Genomic DNA, 14,604 nt, shown 5'->3' with positions numbered 1-14,604 from the left:
GGGACATTCCATCATTATGAGTTTTATGATTGTGAAAATCCAAAGTCTGAGTTTAAAAATTAAAATGATGTCTTTGAATATCATAATTAAGACACAATGTGAGCTTTTTCATCCTTTGTGTGTTTATTTGTCCTTTTTGTAAGTGATGCTGTGGGCCTGTTTCTCTCCCAAAGGCCTTAACAACTTTTACAATATGGGCTCTGAAAGCTGGATTTACACATCTTTACCGGGGGTGTGAAAAAACTGGGAGGTGCTGTTGTCAGATGTCAATCTAGCTTTTTATTTCTGCCAAAAACGTGTCAATAATTTTTGATAAAGATAATCTCTGAGTAGCTCCAGAGAACGTTTGTCTTTGTGTTGTACATATAAATTTCCACAGCTTGTCCACAAAATGCCTTTCATAATTTTTTTTTTTAACTTGCCCATTTAGACAAACGCTTTAGACTAATAAAACTTCTGCGATGTTCAGGAGAAGGAGGGAATCCAGTGGGAGGCCAAAGATGAAGAGGAGGAGGAGGAGGACCCCGCGGGTGAAGAAGAGGATGACCATATGGAGTTCTGCAGAGTTTGTAAGGATGGAGGAGAGCTTCTGTGTTGTGACACCTGTCCATCATCTTACCACATCCACTGCCTCAACCCGCCTCTGCCCGAGATCCCAAACGGGGAATGGTTGTGTCCTCGCTGCATGGTGAGCTCCTTTCAGTCACACTTTATGTACACCATGGTTTATCACTTTGAGCAAATCAAATAAAGACAAATTTACTATTTAAAGCTCAGCCGATTTATCTTCACTTTTTTTTGCAAATGCACGCGTGGTTTAAACTTATTATGTTGCTTGATTCTGAAGGAGCAGAGTGCATGCACTGCTCTGGAATACGCACGGTTGTTTGTTGTTAAACATAATCTCGTGCTATTTCTTTTAAAAATGTTCCTCTTTGCACATTTTTTTGTATTGTTGTATAAAAACCAAGATTTTTAGGTAATCATTTCTAGAATTTCTCACTCGGAAATGTATTTTGAAAAATAGATGTGTACATACACTAAAAGAAATTAACATATCCACTTCTTTTGTCGTTGTATGTAGATGAAATTAAACGTTTTCTGTTTTAGGTCAGTTAGGATTTCCAAATTGATTTCTATTTACTAAATGCCAGAATAACCAGAGAGGTTGTATTTAACATTTCTCTAGTATTTGAAGATTTTCCTTTTAAACTGCATTGTGTCATTGCGTTCATGTTTTCCTTCCACGTGTTTGTGACAATAGTTTGCTGGAATTGTGGTCTATTCCTTCTGACAGGACTGGTGTAACTTTATTTGGTTTGCATGCACCTTTCCAGCTCTGCCACACAGACATCGTTTAGTACTGACATCAGGACTCAGTGGTGACCTCTCCATCCTTTACCCACTTTATAACCCACTGTTCATTTGGAAGACCCCGTTGAACCCAAGCTTTAACTTCCTGGATATGTTTTGAGGTGTTGTCACCAGAACAGGGGTGTCCATATCTCTCTTCAAAATAACCAACACTTCCCTACCCATCTCTTTACGCTCTTCCCTCTGCCTAAATTTTACGGTGTCACCTCTGACAGAGCCTGACTGGCAGTCTTCCTTTTCAAAGTAACTTAGTGTTGATATTAAAAGCATTGTCGCATCCTTATTTGAAAGTTGTTTTGTATAAAAGCGTCTGCCAAATGCATAAACATAAGCAATATTTCTGCATAACTGTATTTTCTCATGATGCAGTCCCGTTAACATATAACATAGAAAGGATTCCTGGGTCAATGTGTGCTTCTGTGCTTCTTGTGTCTTCTTGTGGTTCTGTCTTCTGTAACTCCCAGTCGGTCGAGGCAGATGACCGTTCACACTGAGCCTGGTTCTGGTTCTGTTGGAGGTTTTGTCTTACCGTTAAAGGGGAGTTTTCCTCTCCACTGTCGCTTCATGCATGCTTAGTATGAAGGATTGCTGCAAAGCTATGGACAATGCACTGTGGCTCATGAGGAGTGAATACTGCTTGTCAACACTTGACGCAATCTGCTGGGTTTGCTTAGATGAGGAAACTTTTTGACCGATCTGTATGATTTGATACAGTTTGACTTTGTAAAGGGTCTTCAGATGATATGTGCTGTAAACTGGCGCTATGTAAATACAATTGAATTGAATTAAATTGAAAATATAACTTTATTCTGGCATTTAGCAAACACAAATTATCTTGGTATTCCTATCTAACTTATAACAAGCATCATTTAGTATGATTTGATCTCAAACAGCAAGATAAAAAAAGATAGTTTTTACACAGTGCATGTAAATAGCTGGCTTTAGCAGTCTATTTTGGAATTAACTTAAACTCTGTTTTTTCTCTCAGTGCCCACCTCTTAAAGGTAAAGTGCAGAAAATTTTGCACTGGATGTGGGGAGAACCGCCGCTGCCAGCTGAGCCACCCGCAGGCCCGGACGGCAAGCCGATCGATCCACTCACCAAGCCCCCGCTTAAGGGGCGCCCAGAGAGGGAATTCTTTGTAAAGTGGGCCGGCCTTTCGTACTGGCACTGCTCCTGGGTCAGCGAGCTGCAGGTGAGATGCCAGGAGTGAGGCCAGTTTCAAATCAACATTTGGCAGCAGTAACTATGTGCCCTCTGTGATGAATGTGGGACGCACAGAAAGAGTCGGGAGGCTATCGTCCAAAACGGTCTCAGCACTTTGGCTTTTAACAAGTTTGCACATAGGTTGAGGATTGAAAACACAAAAAAGTGCAATTTCAGTTTGGTATTTTAAGTGTTCTGCACCTTTCTGTACATAGTTAAATAATTAAACAATTCCCAAAAGTAGAGCGTATAACGTTATGAATCTTAAAAAGCAAAACATATTTATCAGTATTGCTTGTGGTCTTTAGGCAGATCTAACCCGAGGTTCCACTGTTTTGTTTCTCTTCAGTTAGAGCTGTACCACACAGTCATGTATCGCAACTACCAGCGGAAGAACGACATGGACGAGCCTCCGCCGTACGACTACGGCTCTGGTGAGGAGGAGCTCAACAACGAGAAGAGGAAGAGCAAAGACCCCCAGTACGCTGCGATGGAGGAGCGCTTTTACCGCTACGGCATTAAGCCAGAGTGGATGGTCATCCACAGGATACTCAACCACAGGTGGGTGCTCACAGTTAAAGACACTTAAAATGGCGCCCATTTCAGAGACCTGGATCCTGACAGCTTCACCTTCTTTCTCGCTTTCCCTAGTTTTCCATATCGTAATAAAAATCACTTTTGATACTTAATACGTAAACTGCTCATCAGTGGGGGTTCTAGACCAAATTTAACAGGGGGGTCAGGGTGGGGCCAGTGTTTTTTCACAGGGGCACAGAACAAAAGATTGGGGGGGGGGGACACTTAACAGGTCAACATTTCATCGTTTAATATATTAAGTAGGCCAAAGAGCCAATTGTGGCTCTGGAACTGCAGACCCCTGATCTTTTCTCAATATGGCAGGAGCTTAACATGAAACAGCTTAATTTTTAATTATTGTTATTTTTTTGTATTTATTTTTTAATTATTTTGTTATTTTATTATTGGGTTAAAAACATAAACGAAAAAAAATACAACTGATCTAAATGACCAGTCAGTCACAGTATCTTTGTCAGCATTTATCATCCTAAGAAAGTTCTACAACAGGGGCACAGGCCCCTGTTGGCCCCTGTCTAGAACCGCCCCTGCTGCTCATGAGAGATAGATATCATTGATAGTGGCGTAATCCGCCGCATCTAATTTTCATGACAAGTACTTTAAAAGCGGAATATTCCTCTTAAATCTTCTGCACTTTTAATTTTTGTTGATGCTTACTGTTTCTTCAGTTTTGACAAAGACGGTGATGTCCATTACCTGATCAAGTGGAGAGACTTACCGTACGATCAGTGCACCTGGGAGGCAGATGATTTTGACATCCCAGAGTATGAAATTCATAAAGCTTTTTACTGGGACCACAGGTGAGTTACCTGTGTTTTGAAGTCATTCCCCTGTTTGGATAAACGTGACAAACTTAGATAATTAGATCTGCATTTATATATATTTTTAAATCTTTTGCTCATTAATATCAGCTCACCTCTTAATCCATGCTGTCACATTTGGAGCATTTTGTTGAAGAAGTTGCTGCTGCATTTGTTTTGCAGAGAGCAAATTTTAGGAGAGGACCAGCGCCCTCTTGTGGTAAGAAAAGGGAAGAAACTGAAAGAGAACTATCCGAAAAGAGAAGTCCCTCCCAGCGCCCCCATCATAGACGTAAGTATTTGGAAATGACTTGCCTTGCAAAAGCATTTTGTAACAATTTCACATTTTGTCACGTTGCACCCATGTCAGTATATTTTATGGGGGAATTAATGGGATAGACCAACACAAAGTAGCACAAACTGGATGGAGAGTGAACGCCGCCTTCAGGTCTTGCCACAGATTCTCAAACTGATTCACATATGGGCTTTGATTAGGCCATTCTGGCACACGAACACATGCAGTGATCTGTATGTTCACAGACGTCCTGCTGGAAAGTGAATTTCCGCTCATTTGCTTGCTGAAGAAAAGCATCCCCACAGCATAGATACTCTCTCTATGGTGTGTTCAGGGTCATGTGCAGTGTTGGTTTTCTGCCACACAGCATTTTGAATGTTCACCAAAAATATTTAACTTCGGTCTCACCTGATCAGAGTGTCCCCACCCCCCCCCAGGTTTGCTGGGTCTCTTACGGGCCTTGGTGCAAACTTTAAAAAAATGCCTTCTTATAGCTTTCTTTCATCAGTAGCTTTATTCCCGACAGTCTTCTGTAAGAGCCTGAGTTGTAGAGGTTTTACCTGTTTCTGTCGATAGATACTCCCACTTGAGCTGCTGATCTTCACAGCTCCTCCAGAGTTTACATTCACCTCTTGGTATCTTCTCTGCTGAATGCTCGCCTTGCCCAGCTCAGTTTATATGGAGGTGCGTGTCATGGTTGGTTTGTATTATGGATTAAACTTTACGTGATGAGATGTCCAAAGCCTCAGACGCCGTTTTATCACTTAAACCCGCTTTAAACTTATCCACAACTTTAGCACGGACCCGCCTGGTTTGTTCCTTCCTCCTGATGATGCTGTTTGATTCCTAATGTTCTTTGACAAACCTCTGTGGCGTTCAGAGTTACAGATGTATTTATACTTGGTTCAACCACACGGTTGTGCTCCACTTACTACTTTGGTGCCTTCTGAATGCAATTGTTTAGAATTGATATGCCGATATCAGTGCAATACAACCCCTGACGTCAGATTTGGCGTCCTACTGGTTAGAGACCCGGGCACTTGGGTTCTGGAAAGGCCGCAAAGGTTGGCGGTTCGAAGCTCAGCCTGTCACTCTGTGTCCATGAGCAAGACCCTTTCCTGCAGATTGCTCCCTGTGCGCCACTCAGTGTGGCAGCACGCTGCTCCCTAAGGGGATGGGTTAAACACAAATTTCCCCTCTGTGGGACTGTAAAGAGAAACATTTGCTTAATTGTTATTGAAAAGGGGCTGAATGTGAATTCAAAACATGGGTTTTTATCTGAGCAGACTTGTAAATGATCACTTTCCTTCACAGTTGATGCGCTTTCTTGTGACGGTCTCTCCTAACGTGCATTAAAGTCGGTGGCTGTAACGTGACAAAAAAAACCTGAAAAAGTTTGAGGGACGTCGATGCTTTTGCTAGGCGCTCTACTAAGGATGCCAGTTCTGTTAGCACATGTCAGTTCCACAAGTCACAATTATATTTTCACACCACCAGCCAACCATCAAATTTGAGCACCAGCCCTGGTATATTAATGCCACAGGGGGAACGTTGCACCCATACCAGCTGGAAGGTCTGAATTGGTTACGGTTTTCCTGGGCTCAAGGGACAGACACCATCCTGGCAGATGAAATGGGCCTCGGAAAAACGGTTCAGACAATAGTCTTTCTCTACTCTCTGTATAAGGAGGTAAGCCTAGAAGAGTGTCTCATTTTATCATGCTCGTGTTCCAATAAAAAAGAAGAAATAGGCATGACTAGTGATACTGGTCATTTTAATATAAATGGTAATATGGGCTTGGATCTAATCAATTTTGACAGTGAGAAAAAGAAATGGTTTCCTTTTCTCTCTGGAGAACGGTGAGAGCGGCTCACTTATGTCTTCTCTCTCTCCCTCTCTCTGTCAGGGTCATTCTAAGGGGCCTTTCTTGGTGAGTGCTCCTCTGTCCACCATCATCAATTGGGAGAGGGAATTTGAGATGTGGGCTCCCGATTTCTACGTGGTGACGTACACCGGAGACAAAGACAGCAGAGCAACAATCAGGGAGAACGAATTCACCTTCGAAGACAGCGCCATAAAATCTGGGCGCAAGGTGTTCCGGATGAAGGTGCTGTACCTCAGCAGATCTCTCACATCACAGCCCCGTCTTTCTCTGTTTTTATGAGCTGATAAAAGCTCTAATTGACAGGACGGGGTCGGGATAAACGGCACGGTGCATAATTAATCTCGCACAATGCATGTGCATGTTAACTAGTCGTCTGTATTCTTCATTGCTTCTTGCAGAAAGACTCGCCTATAAAGTTCCACGTGCTGCTGACCTCTTACGAGCTGATCACGATAGATCAAGCCATTCTGGGCTCCGTCACCTGGGCCTGTCTGGTTGTAGATGAGGCTCACAGACTGAAGAACAACCAATCAAAGGTAAAAGAAGCCCTGCTAGCTATCGGGCTCCCCTGGTTCTTAGCTCCGAAAGTAAAATTGCATGATTTCTTCAGCGACACAAAAGGTTACGAATTAAATGGAGAGACTGAAACGCTAGCTAAAAGAATAGTGGCCAATCGTCTCGATTCATTTGTCCCTCTTAGTTTTTCAGAATTCTTAACGGGTACAAGATTTACTACAAGCTGCTGCTCACCGGAACTCCTCTGCAGAACAACCTGGAGGAGCTCTTCCACCTCCTTAACTTCCTCACCCCGGACCGCTTCAAGTAAGACCCGTCTTTGTTCCGCCAGTCCCTGACTGACCGCCTTTAAGCCAGCTCCGGTGAAAAAACACGACATCTATGTAGCATTTATGGAAAATTGTGTTGCTCGTTTTGGCTCCAATTTAAAACACGGAAGCTTCGACGCAGTCATCATATGAGTTGTATTAACCACTTTTACAATCAAATAGTTTTACTTTTTACATGTTTAAGCAACAGGGAACTAAAACACAACTAAAATATTTTTACTTCATATAATTGACACTATATTAGTTTATAATATTAAATGTATATATATATATATATATATATATATATATATATATATATATATATATATATTTTATTACCTTGTGTGGAATGTTGTAAATATATATATAAAAATATATATATAAAAATGTGTGTATATCTGGAGCATGTAACAAAAGTAATTTCCCTCTGGGATTATTAAAGTATGTCTGATTCTAATTATAGAAATGATTATCTTTTCGTTTCATTGAATCAATATAAATATTAATTGAAGAAATTTCATTTCTTTGATATTCTGTGATTCACCTACTGCACTCTTGCGAAATAGCTGCAAAATAACACAAATACAACACAACATAACAGATCTCGTGTTGTCAGAGGCCAGAGTTGTTGAAAATGACAGAGTTTGATTGCTGCGACTCTTGTGCATTCATGCGACCTGTGATCTGGGCAGCAACCTGGAAGGCTTCCTTGAGGAGTTTGCAGATATCTCTAAAGAGGACCAGATCAAGAAGCTCCACGACCTCCTCGGACCTCACATGCTCAGGAGGCTGAAAGCCGACGTCTTCAAGAACATGCCGGCCAAGACTGAGCTCATTGTGAGAGTGGAGCTCAGCCCCATGCAGAAGTAAGCATTCTGTGCAGGAACAGGAACATTAAGAATTACATTTTAACATGAAACCCACCACATTTTAAATTCTATCCACGTAACATCGGTTTTGAAAGCAAATAAAGTTCTTATCTCAAAGCAGCCTGAAGCAACCAAACGTAAAACCCCTTTATTTTGTTTTTCTGATTTTCAAATCTGCTTGATGTCGACGTCTTGCAGGAAGTATTACAAGTTTATTTTGACGCGGAATTTTGAGGCTCTGAACTCCAGAGGTGGAGGCAACCAGGTGTCTCTGCTCAACATTATGATGGACCTGAAGAAGTGCTGTAACCACCCCTACCTGTTCCCCGTTGCTGCTGTGGTATGTGAGCCATCTAATCTGCACAAACTAGTTTAAAAAAAATCCAATTTGATTTTTTTTTTTTATTTACTCCCTTTTACATTGATGGAAACCACTGCTGGACTCACCGGCTGATACTGGGTTCTCTCGCTCTAGGAGGCTCCTGTTTTACCCAACGGCTCCTACGATGGCAACCAGCTGGTGAAGTCTTCAGGAAAACTAACGCTGCTTCAAAAAATGCTGAAGAAACTCAAAGACGAAGGACATAGAGTTCTTATTTTCTCTCAGGTAACAAGTCAAGCAAACACCGTGTCTTGGCAGGAGACCAGTGCTTTTATTGGCTGGTTACCTTTGAGCTGCGGTTTTTCAAATCGGCTTTAAATAGAAAAAAAAAAAACAACGTATTTTGTTAGAGTGGCGTTGTATTCGATTTAAGTCGATCTTATCCACAGATGACTAAGATGCTGGATCTGCTCGAGGATTTCCTTGAGTTTGAAGGCTATAAATATGAACGTATTGATGGAGGGATTACTGGGGGCTTACGGCAGGAAGCCATTGATCGCTTCAATGGTGAGTTTTTTTTTTTCTTCAGCCAAATTTTTTCCGCCACTTTCTTTTTTAAAACTTTCTTGAAAACCGAGGTACTCTCTGCTTCGTTTTGCTCCGCAGCTCCAGGGGCGCAGCAGTTCTGCTTCTTGCTTTCAACGCGAGCCGGAGGTCTCGGCATCAACTTGGCCAGTGCAGACACCGTCATCATCTATGACTCTGACTGGAATCCGCACAATGACATCCAAGTATGGACTTCTCCCACGCCGCGCTTTCTCGCACGCGTTTAGTGGTTTGCTGTATCCTTGGTTTTTAATCAATCCTTTCATTACCCCAGGCTTTTAGCAGAGCCCACCGGATAGGCCAAAACAAGAAGGTGATGATCTACCGTTTTGTGACTCGGGGATCTGTGGAGGAGAGGATCACTCAGGTGGCAAAGAGAAAAATGATGCTGACTCACCTGGTGGTGCGGCCAGGTCTGGGCTCCAAAACAGGCTCCATGTCCAAACAAGAACTGGACGACATCCTCAAGTTTGGAACTGAGGAACTTTTTAAGGATGAAATGGAGGCAGCGCGGACCATGGGTATGTGTGTTTCTAGACCATCTACTTTTATATTGGTGAAGTCAAACTCACATTTTTTTGTTTTCAGGCTATTGGAGACTGTATTTTGCACCATATACTGTGTGTCTGAAAAGTGTACACAATTGTTAAAATGCAATTTTTTTTGTAATGTGAAAAGTTAGAGCACTATGAATACTTAGCATAATACTTAGCATAAGTAGCATTCTTCCTCCTCTTGGGAGCCCGGCTCATCATTTTCAGGCTAGCCAGTAAATCTGGAGAATTGTCCAGCTTTTGTCATGTCCCTGTTTATGACACTTTTTTTCTCCTAATTACAACCATCTGTTATAATCTATTGCATATACAATGCTGTGATTTAAAAAAAAAAAAAAAAACTTTCTCTCTTTATCCTGCCTGATACCTTTGAACAATTAGATAAATTCGATCACAGCTCTCGAATGTGAGAAAAACCTACAAAGGCAGCTGCACTTTTTCTCAGGTAAACTAGTTTCATGATAACCGATGGAGGATGTGAACACAGGAAGACTGAAAACTGAAATTAAACCAAATGTATCTTCTATATAGTGATAGTTTAAGGGTATGCACATTTATGCTATCAGGTTATTGCAGTTTTTTTTAACGTCTCTTTCTCATAAGTTTGCTTGTACTTCTGTTGGAATTGTACATAATACAGAATATATCACAATCTATGTGGAAAACGCTTTTAAATTATTTATTAAAGTAAATTTTTTTACATCACTGAAAGCTGACATTTTAACAGCGATGTTTACACTTTTGAGAGCAACTGTAGCTACGGCTAACTATAACCAAAATTAACTAAAGTTCATAAATTTTTTTTAAGTAGTAGATTTGGGTAATATTTCCATTTATCTGTATCTATTTGTAGCCAGTTTACCTTATAAACCTAAGGTTAGTTATACAATATATGCGTATAGTGTTTAAACAAACCAAAGTACTGTTATTAGTACATTATGCACTGTATTTTCTAGTGTGATGCCTCTTTAAATTGTTTGAGAATACAAGTAGCTGCAGCAGAAACAAAGGTGGGTATTTTTTGGTAAATTTTATACAAACACTGTTATGAACCTAGTAGGAATACGCTGGAAAAAAAAACATTTAAAAAAATTCCAGTGTCTCTCTTCAGTGAAGCAGTCATTAACATTTTTAGCTATGTGGAAAGTCTGCTTAAGTTATTACTTCTAACAATATAGCAATTTATCAATTCTGTTTGATTTTAACAATATTTAAATAGTGCTGAGGTAATGACCGGATTCAGTGTTTGCTTTTATTTCAAATTCAGACAGGGTGTTTTTCTCATGCAACAAGAAGTATCCTAAAAGTATAATTCTGGCAACAGCTGGTCAACCTTCCCACAGAATCAGCAGAACACGATAAAGAGTCCTTTAAAAGTTTCTCTCCTTGTGTTCAAAGTCTTTTATTTGTCCCATAATTTACAAAAAAAAATTATTTCCTTCAGAATGACCCGTTTTTTTTAATTAAACACCTTCTCCTCACCAGGTGATAACAAAGATGGCGAGGAGGGCAATGTCATTCACTACGACGACGATGCCATCTCAAAGCTGCTGGACCGCAGCCAAGACGCCACCGAGGACACAGAGATCCAGAACATGAACGAGTACCTGAGCTCATTCAAGGTGGCGCAGTACGTGGTGAAAGAAGAAGACGAAGAGGTGAGAACGCAGCCGCAGTTTTCAGCCACAGAGTACCCGCTGGAAATCTTTGGACGACTTTATGCTCTTAGTCATCAAACTGGGGAGATTAAGATGAAGCAAAGCTTTGCGTTCTGGCAGCTTTATGTCTAAATCGTCCTATAAAACCATCATATAGTGGATCTTGTATTATTTGATGATGTTGGCAGACAATGTTTTTTCTGACTTTAGATTCTTTAGAGACGCTATAAAACATGTAACTGCAGCGAACAATATAATCAGCAGTTAATGTTGTAGGGAATGTTTTCCTGTGCTTTTAAAGGAGCAGATAGGCAGCATTAGTACTTTTGATCTTCAGTTCGCATAACTATACAAGTAACAACCTCACAACACAGGCACCTACAGAAAATCTACATGTTTAAATTCAAAAAGACATTTATATATATTATATTTAGCAGAAAACGAGAAACGCTGCATTTTGTTTGGTTTGATAAGCTTAATTTTGCACAGAAAACACTTATATTACCAGAGTTTACTCCCCGTCCTCATCCCACTGACCAAAGGCTGGATCCAACCCTCTGTCCATCCACACGTCCTTCCATACTTAGCATATGAAATATAATCTATTCTTCTCACCGGTATTCACTGAGCTTTGTGTTTGCTTGATGCTTGTGTACATCTGTGTTCAGGAGGAGGTAGAGCGGGAAATCATCAAGCAAGAGGAGAACGTGGACCCAGATTACTGGGAGAAGCTTCTCCGCCATCACTATGAGCAGCAACAGGAGGACCTGGCCCGAAATCTGGGGAAAGGCAAACGCATTCGGAAGCAGGTCAACTACAACGATGCGACCCAGGAGGACCAAGGTAGGCTGTGCCAGCTGAAAGCGAAACAGGCGTGGCAGACAGGATCATGTTTTCCACCGAATCTTATTATGTTTGCAACCAACTAAAGTCAGCTTATGCTGCCTGGTAGATAAAAGCCCTTCTGGAGGCCTAGAGAACCCTCAAAGCTGCAGTCATGTATATTTATTTAAATAGCCCATTTTAAGGATTAAGACTTTTGCTTCCAATTTGATCATGTATGCCTCGTAAAGAGGATGATGTTTCACAGGAAGCAAATCTTTTGTGATAAATTCTAAATTGAACAGTTTTGTGGGAAATTTTAGGACAATTGAGCAATATGTACATTTATATAGTGCAGTATCGGACAAAACCAAAACAAAACCAAGCAAGTTTTGTTTTCTCTAAAAAATCAATGGATCTATATGGTTGCAATTTTCCAAAAACAGCAGGAACAGAAGTTAGTTCTGGACAGCTGCAGTTCAGAGGGACTGTGCCTAGCTGTACCCAAGTGGTCTGTAGTAATCTGCAGTGCCATGGCGCCCCCAGGTGGCCACCAACAGAAGCGAACGCAATGTACTGTTTTTCTTTGATGTGTTGCTCAGAATGGCAGGATGATCTTTCAGACAATCAATCGGAGTACTCCGTGGGGTCCGAAGACGAGGACGAAGATTTCGAGGAGAGGCCCGAAGGTAAGCAGCCGCGTGGACTTATCTGCTCACCCTCCCTTTAAAACGCTCCATCGTTCAGGTTTTTCCACGAACTGGCAGCGAATGAAAACCTCTATTTGACTTTGAATTTTGCTGATTTGTAGGTGGACGCAGACAGTCTCGCCGACAACTTAAGAATGAGAAAGACAAACCTCTGCCGCCCTTACTGGCACGTGTTGGAGGCAGTATAGAGGTATATACTTCAATAATTGTATAAATTGCTTGTAAGAAAACACCTTATTGATTTCTGCTCTGAACCAAAATTACATAAGGACATTTTTCAGGGTGGGAGTCGATTTTGGGAAGTAACTCAGGATTTATTAATGAAGCATGGCCCTCTCTCTCTCTCTCTCTCTCTCTCTCTCTCTCTCTCTCTCTCTCTCTCTCTCTCTCTCTCTCTCTCTCTCTCTCTCTCTCTCTCTCTCTCTCTCTCTCTCTCTCTCTCTCTCTCTCTCTCTCTCTATCCTGTGAATTAAACATAACCACAGATACATAAAGCAGTGTGCTCCTTATATTCCATGTTAAAAAGCTCAGGCCATAGATATTATATACGTAGACGCTGCTGGAGCGCATCCTGAGTCGCCACCATATTGGATGGGTCTCTCCTACTCCCGGCTGGCATAGGAGCCGACGGGAATAAACACAGAGGGAGCAACTTTGCCCGTATTTTCTGCTGCTTAAGGTTGCAATAAGCGGTTATAATTACTGAAAGTAGATTACGTGGTGCAGATCAGCATTTTGGGCTGAGATTAGTTTCGAAGATGTGTTTTTACTTGGTGAGAACATTGCAGAAACCCAACCCCTGGACCATACTTTCATGCAAATTAGTTTGTTATCTCTGTATTTCACAAACTGAGGCTGAATCACGTTGCTAAACGAAGTACCCTGGAGTTACCCAGCCAGCATATGCAAAACAGTTATATTTCAAGGGTCTTAATGATTGTGTGTGTGTGAGAGAAAGTGAAATAAATTCAAATGAACAATCAAACTTGATTCTTTATTAGAAAATAAAATGTATTCATTTATACATTTATTAATATGTAATACCACATGCCTCCTTGTTTAAGAGCATAAAACAAAGTATTTTAGGATGAAAGCACGTATATATTTACATATTTAATAATATGCCATACCACATGTCTGTCTTTGTTAAATAGCATAAAACAAAGTATTTCAGTATGAAATCATATATTTATTTATACATCAATATGCCATATGTCTGTCTATTAAAGAGCATAAAATATGAAAACATGTTTTTATGTGTCCTGAATCATAAACACATCTTTCCTGTCTGTGACAAACCAAACTGTGAAATTCAGATAAAAAATTCAGGGAGTTATGATTTATTTTTGTTGGGCAATCAGCTTCCTCAGTACAAAGCAATGCACTGGGGGCGCGTGAGAGACCCATCCAAGATGGCGGCCGGACTGTAACGTCAGCTCCAAGTCCACGGGGCGTCTACGTATGAGAAGCTATCTATGGTGGCTAACTTTTTGGCCTTGTGGCTGGGATCTTTCTCTTTCCTATATGTGTCTACACCGTTTTCTCCTTGTCGTCATGTTAAGGTCCTTGGGTTCAACACGCGCCAGAGGAAAGCTTTCCTCAACGCCATCATGCGCTGGGGCATGCCTCCTCAGGATGCCTTCAACTCACACTGGCTGGTCCGGGACCTCAGAGGGAAGAGTGAGCGTGAGTTCAGGTGATGCCCCACAAACGTTGGTATTTTACCGTGACATGCAGAGCACAGGTATTTTACCCATCAGCTTGGCCTTACATCGCCTTCTCATGGCATGTTTTTGTCTTAATGCTGCCCTCTAGTTTCTATTAAAGGTATACTATGCAACCGGGGTTGATTTTCCAGCGAGGCTCCCCCCAGAGGGCAAAAGTTAAAGTGCACTGTCGTAAAGATGCTCAGCTGTTGTCCTGGTTTCTTCGTCAAGCCAGGCGCGGTTGTTTTGAGCTTAGCAGACAGGCCAACGCAACGAAAAGTCGAAAAAACGGCAGTACAAACAATGACTAACACAGTGAAAGTATGAACATGCACACAGAGAGAGAGAAACCATTCCAATGTTACTTACAATCGCA

The 14,604-nt window shown here is 41.3% G+C and overlaps 1 protein-coding gene across 3 annotated transcripts in view; it reads left to right on the top strand.

Moving 5' to 3' along the window:
* Positions 1-14,604, top strand: part of chd5 (chromodomain helicase DNA binding protein 5) — a 63,408-nt gene that overhangs the window by 33,026 nt on the left and 15,778 nt on the right. For 2 of the 3 annotated variants that reach the window (XM_012881346.3, XM_012881345.3), the window contains exons 9-28: positions 470-688; positions 2,363-2,569; positions 2,930-3,141; positions 3,843-3,974; positions 4,158-4,266; positions 5,767-5,958; positions 6,176-6,376; positions 6,553-6,690; positions 6,855-6,976; positions 7,674-7,847; positions 8,049-8,190; positions 8,326-8,457; positions 8,622-8,739; positions 8,839-8,963; positions 9,053-9,299; positions 10,818-10,990; positions 11,659-11,833; positions 12,415-12,501; positions 12,624-12,712; positions 14,085-14,218. In XM_012881346.3, the coding sequence (XP_012736800.1) occupies positions 470-688; positions 2,363-2,569; positions 2,930-3,141; positions 3,843-3,974; positions 4,158-4,266; positions 5,767-5,958; positions 6,176-6,376; positions 6,553-6,690; positions 6,855-6,976; positions 7,674-7,847; positions 8,049-8,190; positions 8,326-8,457; positions 8,622-8,739; positions 8,839-8,963; positions 9,053-9,299; positions 10,818-10,990; positions 11,659-11,833; positions 12,415-12,501; positions 12,624-12,712; positions 14,085-14,218 (3,128 nt within the window). The remainder of the gene's footprint in view (positions 1-469; positions 689-2,362; positions 2,570-2,929; positions 3,142-3,842; positions 3,975-4,157; positions 4,267-5,766; positions 5,959-6,175; positions 6,377-6,552; positions 6,691-6,854; positions 6,977-7,673; positions 7,848-8,048; positions 8,191-8,325; positions 8,458-8,621; positions 8,740-8,838; positions 8,964-9,052; positions 9,300-10,817; positions 10,991-11,658; positions 11,834-12,414; positions 12,502-12,623; positions 12,713-14,084; positions 14,219-14,604) is intronic. The other variant, XM_012881347.3, reaches the window with a different exon arrangement.

The sequence above is a fragment of the Fundulus heteroclitus genome, chromosome 20, assembly GCF_011125445.2.
Source record: "Fundulus heteroclitus isolate FHET01 chromosome 20, MU-UCD_Fhet_4.1, whole genome shotgun sequence".
In the NCBI taxonomy this organism is placed as follows: domain Eukaryota; kingdom Metazoa; phylum Chordata; class Actinopteri; order Cyprinodontiformes; family Fundulidae; genus Fundulus; species Fundulus heteroclitus.
Note: the sequence above shows the minus strand (reverse complement) of the source record. Positions and strands in the feature narration are given on the sequence as shown.